The sequence below is a fragment of the Crocodylus siamensis genome, chromosome 3, assembly GCF_052110815.1.
Source record: "Crocodylus siamensis isolate JL-2025a chromosome 3, ASM5211081v1, whole genome shotgun sequence".
NCBI lineage: Eukaryota > Metazoa > Chordata > Crocodylia > Crocodylidae > Crocodylus > Crocodylus siamensis.
Window position 1 is genome coordinate 3,767,140 of NC_143397.1, and position 14,503 is coordinate 3,781,642.

The 14,503-nt window shown below is 42.8% G+C and overlaps 1 protein-coding gene across 6 annotated transcripts in view; it reads left to right on the forward strand.

Annotated features, from left to right (window-relative positions):
• Positions 1–213: 213 nt before the first annotated feature.
• UBAP2 (ubiquitin associated protein 2) overlaps positions 214–14,503 on the forward strand; it is a 124,950-nt gene continuing 110,660 nt past the window's right edge. Inside the window, exon 1 of one of the 6 annotated variants that reach the window (XM_090037601.1) lies at positions 214–299. Coding sequence is in view for 4 of the 6 variants with exons in the window: in XM_090037600.1 (XP_089893726.1) it covers positions 1,829–1,874 (46 nt within the window). In the remaining 2 variants the exon portion in view is untranslated. Of the gene's footprint in view, positions 300–1,784; positions 1,875–14,503 lie in introns of those variants that run through there. The other 5 variants (XM_090037603.1, XM_090037600.1, XM_090037604.1 and 2 more) reach the window with 5 other exon arrangements.

Here is a 14,503-nt window from a genome sequence, read left to right on the forward strand (position 1 = left end):
ATGCCCCTCACAGGTAGCATCATGCCCGCCCCGCCCCCTTCAACGGCTGAGGCGAAGCCCCGCCCCCCTCAACGGCTCCGCGGAGGTGAGGCCCCTCCCGCGCGGCAGGGGAGGGAAAGCGGTCACGTGACGGGGGCGCGGCGGTGCGGGGTCACGTGGGAGGAGCGCGCAGCGGCGCCGGGTCACGTGGCGGGGGAGCGGCCGGGCGCTGCGGCGCGGCCGGGGGGCGGGGCGGGGGGAGGGTCACGTGACGCTGGTGGGCGCCGCGGCTGCTGCTGCTTTGTGAGCACATTGGGCAGGTAACGAGCGCGGCGGGGGGGGGGGCCCGGCCCCCTTCCCCCCGGGCCTGGGCCCCGCGACCCCCCCACTCTCCCCCGGGCCTGCGCCCCGAACGCCCCCCCCCCCGCCTCCCGGGGGGCCTCAACGGGGTCGGGCCTAGGGTGCCCCCTCAGCCTCCCGCCCCTCCCCCAGGGACCTTCTGTCCCCCCGTCTCCAATCCCTCCCCCTTCGAGGGTGCCCCCCTCTCCCCAGGGTGCTTCTTGCTCTTGTCCCCAGCTCCCCCCCCTTTGTGTCGTCCCCCCCCGCAGGAGCCTTTAGCAGGCCTTGGCCTCCACCCCCCATGGTGCTTGGCGGGGGAGGGGAAGAAGCAGACTTCCCCCATGGTGAGGGTTGTGGGGTTCTGCTCCTCCCCCAGCCTTCATTTTGTGGGGTTGGTTGTGTCCCTCTTTTTTTGGGTGGGGGGGGGCTCTTGTTTGCTTCCTGCTTCTGGCTGCTTCCGGTGGGGGGGGAACTGATTTATTTTTCTTTCTTCCCTGCCCCCACTCCAGCTGGCTGGGAAAAGGGTCCTCTGGTTTCCTCCTGCTCTTTGCGTTGGGAGAGGACTGGGGGGGGGGGTCCCAGATCTGGTGTGTGAGGAGCCAGCCATGCAAGGGGCAGGAGGGTGGGTCACGTGACGGTGCCCGTGCATTTTTTCTCGCTGTTTTATTTTCCCCTTGCAGTTTCCTGGGCACCCCTCTCCTGTGTGTGAGGGGGGTGGGAAGCCACTGGGGACAGGCTTCCCAGCACAGCGACCTCTCAGCCGCAGGAGCAGGTTAACCCAGTATGAAACCACCAGCTCAAATCTCTGTGTCACTCAGTTGCACCCATGCCTTTTTGATGTTGCTGGAGTCCTGTGTGTGGCTGGGTTTAGTCACCTCTGTTTTAAAAACAGACCTCTCTCTCTCTCTCGTTGCTTTCCTGCTGAAAAATGTTCTCCGTCAGCAGAAGCAAACTGGTAGAAAGTGGCTGTACTAGGATCTAGGTTTGGGAAGGGATCTGACTGCAGTGGGTTCAGGATTTCGTTCTCTGGGACTCATTAAAAATCCAGCTGCAAGTGCCGGTTAGTACCTGCTGTGAGTAGGTTAGAGTGAATCTAGTTTCAGGCCTCTCCAAGTTAGTATTTTGAGTGCGGATATGCACAGAGATGCTCACGGAAACTGAAAAAAATCCCCTGAAACAGAAGCCGAAGGGTTTTTTGTGGAGCTGTGAACTCCTCATCTGTATCTTCAGCCCCCTGCGAGTAACCCCAAGGGGCCAGCCCTTCCCCTGTTCCTTGTCACCAAACAGCAGTCAGTCCCCTAGTCATCATCATTTGAGTAAATGATGAATGCTTAGAATAAAGCAGCAGATAAGGGCGGTACCCTCTGGGGTGGTGTTAGCTGGTGAAATGGAGGGGCTGTCCTGGCGTGAGAGCAGCTGTTTTTTTCAAGGAGAGAAATTGGAGCTGGATGTGAGTGAAGGAAGGGAGGGGGAGGATGTGCAGGCCGGAGGAGCAGCACTTTCCATTGAAATGGAGCCCTTCACAACAAACTGCATCAACCCAGCCTCTGGAAAAGGTCTTGCTTTTTTAATATCTACCAACTTCTCTAAGCAATTCCCTTGGTTGTATCATATTCCCTGGTGGAATCTGGATTTGGATTCCCATTCGATTGCCCTATTATTTGTTTGGGAGCCTCAACCAGGTATGGTGGCTTGATCTGACTTCAAACAAAAATGTTTATTTTTAACTTGCAATAGAAAAAATTGTTGACTTTTAGCAGCTGAAGCTAAATTGGCTTGGTCTGTGTAAGATTTCTTGTGCTCTTAGCCTGTTAGATGGAGCGGCACTATTAATTGGCATAAACAAATGTTGATGCATGTTCTGGGAAGACTGAGTATGAAGCGTTTTATAAGCCTGCAGATACTTGATAACTCCTTTAAAAAATGGTTGTGAAAACTCTGTTTTACTTCATTCCAGCTTCTGTCTTTTTCAGTTTATCAACACAGAAAATGACCTTTAAAAATGTGGTTATAGCAAAAGCAAAAATTCAGAGATCGTGACTGGCTCTGTTTAACTCTTGGCATTTTGGCCCACCCAACATCTCCCCTCCCCAATGCTATGAGTTAAGGGATTATCAGTTTTATTAACCTACCTCATTCATGGTCATTTTGAGAAGTCATCGTTTGTAAAATTACCGTTTAACTTGAGCAAGTGCAAAAACCTGCTTGGACTCTTTTGGGTTTTTTTGTTTAACTTTAAAAAAATGGGTGAACTGTTGTTTTGGAACTTTCTGTTTAAAACAGGATTTTTGTAGACTATTTGTTTTTGACAGGCTGTTTACATTTTTCACCCCCAGCTTGTCGTCTTTACCATTTTTTAGGGCAGCTCTTAAATATTGTGTTGCTGGTGTCTCTTTAATTTGAGTAGGTGTTACAGAATAATGTAATGGCTCTTGCTGCTTCAGAGATGAGTGTTTTTGTAACTTTTGTATTGGTAGCAAGCCTAAAATATTGTATAGAAGTATTGAAGGAGGAGTTTCAAACCTGCAGCTATATCTGTCTTTATTATTCATTCATTTTGAGGACATGTTTTTGATTCAGGCACAGAACTGGGATCAGAAGAGCTTGGTTTTGCACCAGCTTTGTACCTGCTTTGCCATCTTCGGCAGATTTGTCCTCCTCTCTCTTTACCTGTCTGTAAAATGGCTGTTAGGAACAGCAGAAAAAGTTGTGAAGCTTTACATTTGTGAGGTGCTACCTTCCACTGATGATTTCAAAGCATATGAAAGCAAGCAGTATCCATCTTTTTGTTTCACAGTTTTTTTTAACATGTTTTTAATCTCTGTGTTAACCCCCCTACCCCAAATTTATTTCTTTATTAGCACTTCATCTCCTTTTTAGTAAAGTCCTCTTTTGGTTCTGATGTTTGTGTTCATACAGGTGCAGACACAGCATGATGTGGTCGTAGCAATGAGACACTGTAAGGAGGTGTGTTTACTAAAACACAAACCTGTTGTAATGATTAAAGACATGCAGAAATGTCCTGACCTTTTTGCTCCAGCGTGAAATCCCCGCTTCTTTTTAGAACTTCTGGACACTCTGGGGTGTGTTCTCTTAGGCTGTTGGGTTTTTATTTTTTCCTGTTATTCCTCCGTACTATATAGACTATAAAGTGAGAGAGGTCCCACTCCTGGCTGTTCTTAATAAAGTAATAGAAAAGCAGTTTTGTGTGTTGTTTAAGAGTCAGCCGTGTGTATTAAAAACCATGAAATTATTAATTCAGGAAGTCTGAACAAGAATCATGAAGTTGCAAAGAAGTGCAATAAATGTCGTGGCTCAATCAGTTTGCTTTAGACTCTTCCCGTCTCTCCTGCCCTATTGTTTTGTTGATATTGTGTGTCTAGATTGTAAACTGTTCAGGGCAGAGTTTGTGAGCGGCTTTGCACATAGTTCCTGTGGATGGAGTTTTTTCCACCTTCTGCACTCTTGAGATTTTTCCTTTGTCTTGCTGCTTCTAGTAGGACTGCAAAAAAACCTTGCTACAGCCTCTTTTGAAGGTAATTTTGGTGGCTAATTCCTTTTTTCTTTCAGCTTCTTAAATCGGTCTTCTAGCTGATTAGCTTCAGGAGTCACTAAACTGGTTATGTGTAACAGTTATGTTAAAATCAGTGAAATGTTTCTTATGTTAAAGGAGCTTTGATCTTTCTCCAAACTTTAATTTTTTTTAATAGGTTCATCCTTCGTACCACCTTCTTGTGATGCTCGTGACAGGATTTTTGCTTTATCTTACTGAAAACAGAGCTTACTTCAAATCTGCAAAAGATGCATGTGCAGCAAAACTTGTTTGTGTTCTGATTCAGATACTAAATGGCTCTGGTTACTTGACTAAATAAAAATATTTTTCTCCTTAACCTCCATTTTTCAACCGTCAATGTTACAAAAACTTTACCTAGTTTAATGGGGGAGGTGGGGGGAAATCTTTTCTTACTTCATTAGGAAGCCTTATGGTTTGAGTTGTAAAATTCTAATTTTACAGCTTGTGAATGTATTCTCTGCTAGGTCCCATGGTATCTGTGCAGTGAGGAATCTTACTACTGTTTTAGCATGGGTGACATAAATTTTTGTCTAAAACATCCTGCCTCTATTTCTTAAGACTAAAATATTGGTAGAAGTTATTTAGTAGAAGGTGCTCTGGAAACCTGTTGATGACATATTCTGGAATTTTTGTTTTAAATCTTTGTACTGCATCTAGATGTTGTTGAACACCAGTTGGATGAAAGTGATCACTGTAATGGAGAGTAGAAAAAATGGGGTTTTGAACTTTTTTTTTCCCCTGCTCCTATTTGGATGGAAATCAGAAAAATCTGGGCAATATGATCTCTAAGAAGAGGGAGAAGATGGTCAGGATAGGATTTTGGTACTTAATGCCAAATTGTATGGTAAAAAAATACATTTTTACGGCTTCATATTAATGCTTCAGAAACAATGTAGCTGTCCTGAAGGGATTGTAGCCCAGGTGTTGAAGAATTGGGCTCTGATGTGGAAGTTTGAAAATGGGACCAGCCTGTCTTCGTAGTAAGTGGAATGCAAAAAAATAAAACAGGCTGGAGACCGGGTGCAAAAGAATGGGATGGTTAAAATGTCTTCAGTTTTGATAGTTTCCAGTATTGGTAAATGCAACAAGAAAATCTTATGGCTTTGGTCCTGACAGTTGTTGGCAGGAAAATGTGACCTTTCCTAAGTGTTTCTATGCCGAGACTTGTTTTCCTTGCTTGTGCTGAGTTTGTTCCATAGAATTGCCCAGGAATTCAAACTATCCCGTTGTTTAGTTTTTGTTACTGCTGTCAATGAAATCCTCCATCCCAGGTGGTAGATCAACAAATGACACCCTTAATTTTTATTTCTTTTATAGAATTGCAGGAAGTTGGCTGAAGGAGCAAGATGGTGTGACATCTTGGTATTAGCAGCTTCCGATCTGTCCTCGCTTTATCCTCTAAGCACAAATTGAGTATAAAAGCGCATCGGTGATACACTTCTACTTTACAGGCCAGCACAAGTGTGTCTTGGACCCCGAGTCAGTTTGTGGTAACCAAAAGCTTCTCTTCCTAGGAAAGAGTAGCAAGTGGTTTTGGGGAGTCGAGCCAGATAAAGGAAAAAAGAGAGTGAAGGGGAGATAAGCCTTTAGAGGAGCTCCAGGCAACAGTGGAGAAATGTGGTAGACAGGGCTTGGTTTTTGTGGATTCCCTGTCTCCTCCACTGTGAAAACCCACTGGGAAAGGTGACTGGAACCTTTCTTCCCCTTCTAGATATCACAGAAGAGAGAGTGGAAGCAACTGATCTTTTCTGTGGTTTTCTGGCAGTGTGTTCTCTTTGGCATGTCCTGTTTGCAGGTGGGGTGCGTAGTGTGAAAAGGTGACACCTTGGCTTGGCTGCAACATGTAGGCAAAGGAACAGGGCTTGGTTTGCAGGTGGGGAGAGTGGGACATGAAGACAGACAGGCTTTGGGAAAAGTTAGAGAAGTTTAGGAAGTTCTGTACTCTGGACCTCTTAACCCCTGGGTATTACTTTTTGTCTCTGTCTCGTCTGTTCAGACTTTTGCTCTTAGGAACAGCTAAGAAGTGTCTGTCAGGCTGCAAGCAGATGTCACATTTATCTCAGGACAAACCATTTCATCCTAGGACAAGGTGCATCTGAACACACATCCATGTCTGTTGTCCCAGGATAAATCCTAAAAGAAATTCCCATAAGATATAATAATGGTTTATTCCAGGATATTGCAAAGTACGTCTGTACAGTTATCCTGGATTGGATCACTGAATCAATACCAGAAAAGTGTCGCTGCATTCAGCTGCTCATTGAATTGTGGTTAGAAGCAATGTGTGGTTGTGCCAGTCCTGGGATATTTGTTCTGGGACAGTTGTAGGCACAATTTATCCAGGGAGAAATGCAGTGTCTGTTCCTAGCCTAAGACTGGTACCATAAGTGTGCCTGGCAGAGAGAACTAGAAAACCAAAGTCCCCTCTTAGAAGAATTTACGATCTTGGATGGGTGACGTGACAGGAGGGTTAAGTCAGGTAGGGGACCATGGTGAATGGTGGCAAAATACCTTTTTCCCCCTGGCCTGTTTTCTTTGTTCTGTCTGATGGTTGCATCTTTACTCATGTTTGTTGTAAACTCCTTGTAGCTGGCTATGATCTTTTTAAGTCCTTAGCCATATAGTAGCTGGGGTCGCCTGGGTGTCTTGGAGTAACGAATACATACCTTAAAGTTAAAAGATTATTGTATATTGTGCTAGTGCCCTGTATTTTTCAGGTCTGGACTTGATGATCTCCCGAGGTCCCTTCCAGCCCTGATGTCTATGAAATCTATGAAATAAATGTATTTTTGTTAAGTGTGTCTGGTAAAATGAGTAAGTGCTGGGAAGTTGCTGTTGTATTTAGTCATTTTAGGAACTAATTATTTTTCAGTGCATTAGAAAATTAATCACAGTGACTTTTTGGGGAGGGGGCGAGTAGGGGAAGAGATCCCCCTTTTAGTTTCAGAAAATGTGGTTAAATAGCTAGCTGTTCAGGCAGACATTTAATTAGCTCTGTAATTTAACAAAAAGGGACTGTTGCCACCTCCTTAATTTCCTGCAAAAGTTTAGCTGCAGACTTCCTGGTTTCTCTGCCAGATCAAGTGACCCCATGTAAACATTTGCACATAAACTGATACTGCAGAAACACCCAGCAAACGCATAAAAACACAAATTCTCCCTTGCAGCCTCAATTTTGGTTGGAGATGAAGCAGGAAAAGCTTCAGTCCAAGACAGAAATTATGAGCAACTTTTCAACTCTGATGGATTGGTTCATTCAGAGTTATGTTTATGGTGGCTATTTAGCTTATATGGCAGAAAAAGCAGGAAAACCTGGAGTTCAGCCTTTGCAGGCTCTTGGGGCCCTGTTTGTTGAAAGTCTGAAACATGCTTAGCTCCCTGAGGCCATTCTGAATTGAGGGCATGCAGCATAGCAAATTTAGTTGAAAACCTAGGTTAGAACTTTATTTGTTTATTTATTTATTTTAATAAAACCTTTTAGTTAAAGAGATGCTGTCAATTTGACTGTGTCCCTCAGTTTTGCAAAAGGAATGTTTGGTGAAACTGAAGACCAGGAAAAAATGGGAATAAACTTATTTTTAACAATAAAAACCAAATCTTAAAAAATGTTGTCTCAGACAAATATTTCTATCGGCAGCTAAAACCCCAAGCACTGCAGCTCTGAGACAGTCAAAGTGAACTGAAATATTTACATTGACTTTTATCATGCAAACTGAGAAATGGAAAGAAGAGAGACTTTAAGTTGTGTTTTTAAATTATTTGATGCTTAATCATCTATGACAGTTTTAGTAACAAAGGGTGGAATTTACAAGGGAGCCTAGGAGAGTCAGGCAATTAAATCCTATTGACTTTCATGGCAGTGGGGTTCCTAACTTCGCAAACCTGGGCTTTCATTCATATAGCCATGCAGACTGGATGAGGCACATGGGACCCTTGATTGGGCCTGCAGACTGTGTTCTGGATCCCGTGTCTGGGTCTGGGCCGGTCTGGTCCAGCATGGGTACTGCATGCAGCGTGCACCCTAGGCTGGCCCCATGTACCACATGCAGCATGCACTGGCCTCGGCCCTGTACAGGTCCAGGCCACATGCTGCACCTGGCACTACTGCCATAAAAAGTTGAAAAATCTCAACCAAGCAATGTTTTTATGCAGCCTGAGCTTTGAGATGGTACCACTTGTCATTTCATCTCTTGGAGCTGTTTGCCTCTTGTGGTCCCTGTTGTTACTGCATTTCTGGTGGGTTAAATGGGTTTTCGGTAAACATTTTAAGAGAATTCCTTTTACTTGCAGTGTCTCTAAGGTAAAGTTACAGCCTTCTGTGGCTTCTTTTTAATATCTGACAGAGGTTGTGGGTTTTTTTGTTTTTTTGTTTTGTTTTTTTGTTTTTTTACAGGTTTAACTCCAGTCTGCCTTTTCTTTCTCACTTACGATCCCTGGCTTCCAGCCTGATGCTTTAAAAATAAATAAAATCATTTAGTCCCTCCGTTCTGGTAGTAGTCATTATGATAGGGTTGATGTTTGAACAAGGTTTTGGTTGTCAGCTTTGCTCATGCTGTAATCCTATGTGTGTTTATATGTGAACTGTCCTTAAATAGGAGATTTTTTTAGACTTAGTGCCTTTAAAATAGGGTCTATAAACCTTGAGAAGTCAGAGCAGTGTAAAGGGACTCTAGTGTATCTTGTGTTCTGGGAACATATTGGTATGTTGAACAGTGTTGTCTTTCTTTATCTGCAAAAAAAGGAAAAGAAAGTCTGGGAAAAAGTGCTTCTTTTGTAGTGTATAGTGTTTAACTTCGTAAACAGGGTTTGGTGAATCAGTAGAAGTAGATGCTACAGCTTTTTATCATTTGTTTTCAAATCAGTGTTTTTTTAGTAAGTTTTCTTAATTACAGTTGGATTAGGAAAGTTGCTCTTTTATCTCCTGCCTGTCTTCTCCACTTGATCCTGAAAGTGAAGTTGTAATGCTAATGTGTGACTTCATGCTAAATTCCATGACCACAGGCTGCTGTCACAAGCCCAGAATTATGACTTCATTGCAGGATCAGTCAGGGTAACAAAGCTGAGCACTTACTTTCCTGTAGGTCTCAAATCACTCTGCCAAGGCAGGTAAGCACTCTCATCTTCACATTGCAGATGGGAAAACTGAGTCGCAAAGAACTCATTGCCTAATGGTGACTGGTTTTCCATTTATAGAACATAAATTAAATGCGACTTGCCCAAGGTCGTGCAGTGAAACAGTGGGCGGCTTTGGCAATTGAGACGTTGCATCTTGACTATTGGCTGTGCCCTGCCTGGTGAGGCAGAAATTGCCAAGATCTAAATGCATGAGGTGGTATCAAAGGGTTTGTAGAATGACTGGCATGTCCTGTTTTTTACAGGTACTACATTTTCTTTTTAAGGTAGTCTATTTTGCAGGCCCTGCTGTCTGTGCTTGTAATCCACAAAGGCTGTCATTCTTTCAGTATATCTTAAAAATGACTTATGTGCTCTTGTGCATTTTACACTTACCATAAAGTTGCTTTGTTAATTCATTTACAATGACACCTTGATTTTACAGCAAGTACAATAACTTATGAGCCACTGTCATTGCACCAGTGTCTTACACAAGGCCGTCCCATAATTGATGCCAAAAATAAGTGCCCTGGATATCAACAATATGCTTAGATTTATGATTTTTCATGTTTACTTAAAAATTAGTGCTTCTGCTTGATAACCTGTCACCAAAATTTTAAAACTGGTAATGTTTTGGCTAGTGTTCTGTTCTATTCCCTGCATCAATGTGCATGTAAATAGTACCGTTTTGGGTACCAGAAAATTAGAAATAACTTTTGCTGTAGATCTTCTCCAAAGAACAGCACATGTGTAGGGTATTTGTCCAATTGTGTTTTTTATAGTGCTAATATTTGCTGCGGAGCTAATATTCATGATGCTTTAATACATGCTTCTGTGTTTGAAGTTGAGGATAATGGTGAAACGTGCATTATCATAATTCACCTGCAGGCCAGGAGCGAGATACAGTAATGCAACAACAGTAGCTCTTCTATAAACTGTCAGACTGACTACAAGTAGAATTTGTGTCACTTTTCCAACAGAAGCCAGGCCCCTGATCTCACAGGAAGCTTGCTGCTGCTTGGTGCCTTCAGGTGGTCAAATATGTAGGTGGCTATTGACATCTTTCGAGCACATTTGTGAGTCTATGGAAAAAATAACCCACTCTACCTGTGGTAGAATGTCTAAATGGCTTTTCTTGATGTAACACATTCACATGATTCTTCTTGGAATATTGTACTTTAATGTCAAAGTTTAATTTGAAACTATTATCTTTATTAAGATAGATCTGTCCATCACCATTCTGAAGTCTGATCTGGTTGCTTCCACTTTGGGATCAGATATACCCCCAAATCTGTTACCAGCATTTCTTTGTGATGATGTAATTTTTTTCCGGTGAATGTTAAGTACAGGAAAATATTGGTCTTGCACTTGAAGGATGCAGAGGACTATGGTGTGTTTGGTAGTTAGTTCCAGGAGATCCTGCCCTATACCAGAAAGATGGGATTTCCTGATCCAGGGAGGGTGAAAGGATAAAGTGAAAATGTCCTCGGTCCATGGCATGGTCTACATGACAGCTTTGCCACACTTAAGGCTTTGCTGTAATGGCCGTACCCTCCTTTTTGTTCAGCAGAGTAAGGCTTTTGCTACCAACAGGCATCAGGCACGTGTAGACACAGTTGTGTCTTCTTTCAGCTGTAGGAGTCCCTTTAGCAGCTGGTACCTTCCCAGGGTAAACTTTGTTGTCTTGCCAGCTGTCAACAGATACCCTTTTGGGAATGAATGGACTATAAGGCAACCTGGGAACAGGAGCCCAAGCCAAGAGGAATGGTGGGGGCTGTAAGGGGGCTGCAGCTAGGATACTCCGTGGCATTGCCTGCTGGACTATTGCTGGCTAGCAAGCTGGGTGGCTTATAGTGGGCTGGCGAGCCTTGTGGGGTGGAATGGTGCAGGATGCTGTTAAGGGCCTGGGAAAGGAGGCCTTCTGATGATACAAGAAGGTAGAGACGTGTAAAGTGATTATTTTCTGAGCATCCCAAACATTAGTGTGACAGGTTAGTGAACCAGGCATCACGGCAGTCATGGGCATGTTGGTAGGAGTTGGCAGTAGGGCTCTAACTCACCCTGCCACGTGGTGGGGGGTGGTATTGGGGGTGACTGCTCTCTGCTGTCAGCATTTCTGCTGGCAGAGAAGTTGAAATAAGGCCTGTATCAAGAGTTATCCCCTCTGCCTGCTTTAAACACAGTTTCATTTCTGGCTTGAATATAGTGGGTGAGTGACCAACATTTGGCTGACTAGTATGTCAGTGCTAGGTGGGAGAGAGAGGGTGTCATGGGTTTATAGCCTGTATTAGAAACCTCCTCTGTTAACATGGAGTAGGCAGTGATGCAAGGGTGAGGTTGAAGTTATTTATTAATCATAATTGTGACTTCCCAGACTTTCAAGCATCAGTTTAAAACAAATGTTAGCTTTAATTTGCCAGCCCCCTTTGGGAAAGGCATTTAAAAAGAAAGGAAGTTTTTCATACCTCTGTAACTCCATAATATTTGTTGAGTTGTTTTGAAGGGGGACAGTATTTATTGGAAACTTCCTTTAATTATAGGTAAGTGATGGTAAATTATTAAGAAGCTTTTGCCCATGGTTATAGTTTGATTGTTTTGTGAAGCCCTAAGAATGGCTCATGAAAATAGAAAGTCCTTTTTTGCTTTTGTTAGGCCTAGATTCAGCTGTGATGATGCAACATTACTTCAGATATATAACTTTTTTTTTACCATCTTTCTGCAGGTTGGTTGGTTTGTTTGTTCGTAAGGTTTTTGCCAGCTCTGTATTTGAGAACTCATGACATTTTTAAGTTTTGCCATTTAAACTTGTATTCAACCTCAGCTCAATCACGTTTGAAGGCGTTTGGAAGTAGCATGTTCCATGTATATTTAGCAGCAGGTATAAATTCCCTGAGAATAAAATCTTTTCTCGGGTGCTCAGAATGGTTCCAAACTCAGCTGTGTGCTGTGTAGCTGCAATTTTTGCAAAGCCTTGCAAGTGGTTCTTTAAATATTATGTCTCAGAATCACTGCTGGAACATTAAAAGCTCCATTAGTGCAACAGTGTAGATTGTAATATTCATCAGCTGCATGATAGAAGTTGAAATCGAGATTATGTCTACACTGCTCAGCAGGGTAAGTTATCTTGTGTGGAGCTTCATGTTGCTCTGACTAAACTGTCTCCAGTATCTGAGCTGATTTACTTAACGCTAGCTTAGGTATCTCTATGCTGGAGTACAGCGTGCGTGTAGACGTACACAATATATGCCAGAGTAGTAGCTAAGCTTGGAACAATTGTCCCAATCAGTGATTTTCAAACTGCCCAGAGTCAAGGAACCCTTTTATATCACTTTTATTTTTGCTGTGAAGGCCATACCTGTGTCCCAAAGTGACACAGAGCCAGTCATCCCAGCCCAGCAATGATGGCACATCGCTTCCTGGCCTCTCTGCCTTTCCCACCCCCAGTCTCTTTGCAGAAGCCCTGATGAACCTCAGGGTCCCACAAAACAGTTTGAAAACACTTGTCCAGATGCTGTTTGAATTCAGCACGGAAAGGAATGGGGCCAATAGCATGCACAGGTACAGATTTTCTAGGTTTCTGGAAAGCTGGTTTTGAGACCTTTTTCAATGAGTTATGAAAAACAAATATAAAAGTTCATCACCACAAAGGAAATTTGGGCAAAATGTGTGTTGTATGTTAAGCACTACATATCTGCAAAAGAAGATTACAAGAGGCCTGAAAACCAGTTTATACTTTATCAGGGTTTGGTCTTCAAAGGACTGACAGAGGAAGGCAAAGACCTTCTGGTGGAAATGGAAAACAGGAGTGGCAGCCAGAGTCGGTTAGGAATTGCAGAGGAAAGATCAAGACGAGGAACAAAAGCAGAACCAGTCAGTGCTGGCCAAAAGGAAAAATAATAAAGGCTTTTATGAAAATTGGGGAGAAAAGAAATACCAATCTGGCCAATAATAAATGAAATGGAGAATGAAAGTAATAGCTGAGATACTTTTTTTTTTTTTTTAAAGATAAAATTTTAAAGCAAAAGTCTTGAACAGGGAAGTAAGAGATACTGATGGGAAAAAATAAAGAAACTTGAACACACACAAATAAACTTATCCAGAATGTGCTTGCTTTTACACTGTGTCCTGGGGCCAGCACTCCATTGCTGTTGTTGTACTTGTTTATAGTATTTTGTATACCTTCAGGGTTTTTACAAATTATCAATCACTAATAGGTTAGTGTGGTAGTGTGTCAAGTTTTGATTTGACAACTGGGATCAGAATTAAATCTGGGGTTATTAGTATTGGAGAATGGCGTAAACACTTCAATGAAACTTGCAGACTCTATTTTGAGGGGTTGCTAGTAACAGTGAAGACAAAAACGTTCAAATATTAAATGAGAAACTTGGATCAAAAAAACCCTTTCTCACTGAGATCTCTCAGCCTTAGAGTAGGATTTCAAGGAAAATAGGAAAAACTCCATTGTTTTATCACCAGTAAAGATGCTGAAAAGAAGAGTCTTGCATTGACAGAGAGGTAAACTTTAAATCGTGGAAATTCATGTCTGAACACCTGACAGGCTCCAACAAAGAACTTGACCTTTGCTTAGCTTTATGGTTTGGAAAAATAAACCTTCCAAACACATCCTCTATTAGTTTTCATGAATGTCTTTTCTATAGTATAAGCTCAAGGTCATTAAGATCAGTAACCTCAATACGGGCATAGGAACTATTAAACCAGTTTTCCCAAAGGAAGAAAAGTATTCCCCCCTACCCTCTGTACACTGCTGATAAACGTTAGAATTAAAAAGAGAAGGAAAGTCTCTGCTCTTCAGTTGATACGAAGCATGAGATATGACATGAGAATTTGGGGGAAATTGTAGAATATTCTAAAACTGACACAGAAGCGACTTTTAGCGAGATAAGTTGTTTTGTTTTGGACTGGTGTTTTATTCGTGTCTTCTGTGGTGCTGACCACGGTGTTAGATTGCTCTGTATTTGTTGGCACTATTGTGACTTCTCCTAGAGAGCCCGACTGTGCAGGGCTTATTGTCGAGTATGGGTCTGTACATGCACCTCTGTGATGTCGGGGTGCTTTGTCGCACCAAGATTCTGAAGGTGGAGTCTAAAACCTTGTTAAATTTTACGAGTGCCCATACCCCCTGTGAAGATTTGACATAGATCCTAGAGAGGCTGTCAAGCGCCCTTGGTCTAATATTGCTTATGGCTTGTGATTTAGCCATTGCTTTTTCTGTAGCTGTAACGTGATCTAGTGAGATTGTTGTTGGTCTAAATTAAGTTGGGTTTTTGCAGCTAGAACTTTAAATCAGCAGCTCCTTCCTGTTTAGCATGCTCTCCATTTAGTATTTATTGCCCGTTTCCTACGTGAATTGGGGCAAGGCACACTTTGATACATGCAACTGCAAGTTTGCATTTCTTCCCGTTGAAGAACGCTGGCTATGCCTGAACCCTTACTTGGCTATTTATAGATATTGTTGCTTGTATCTGTTTCTATTCTAGG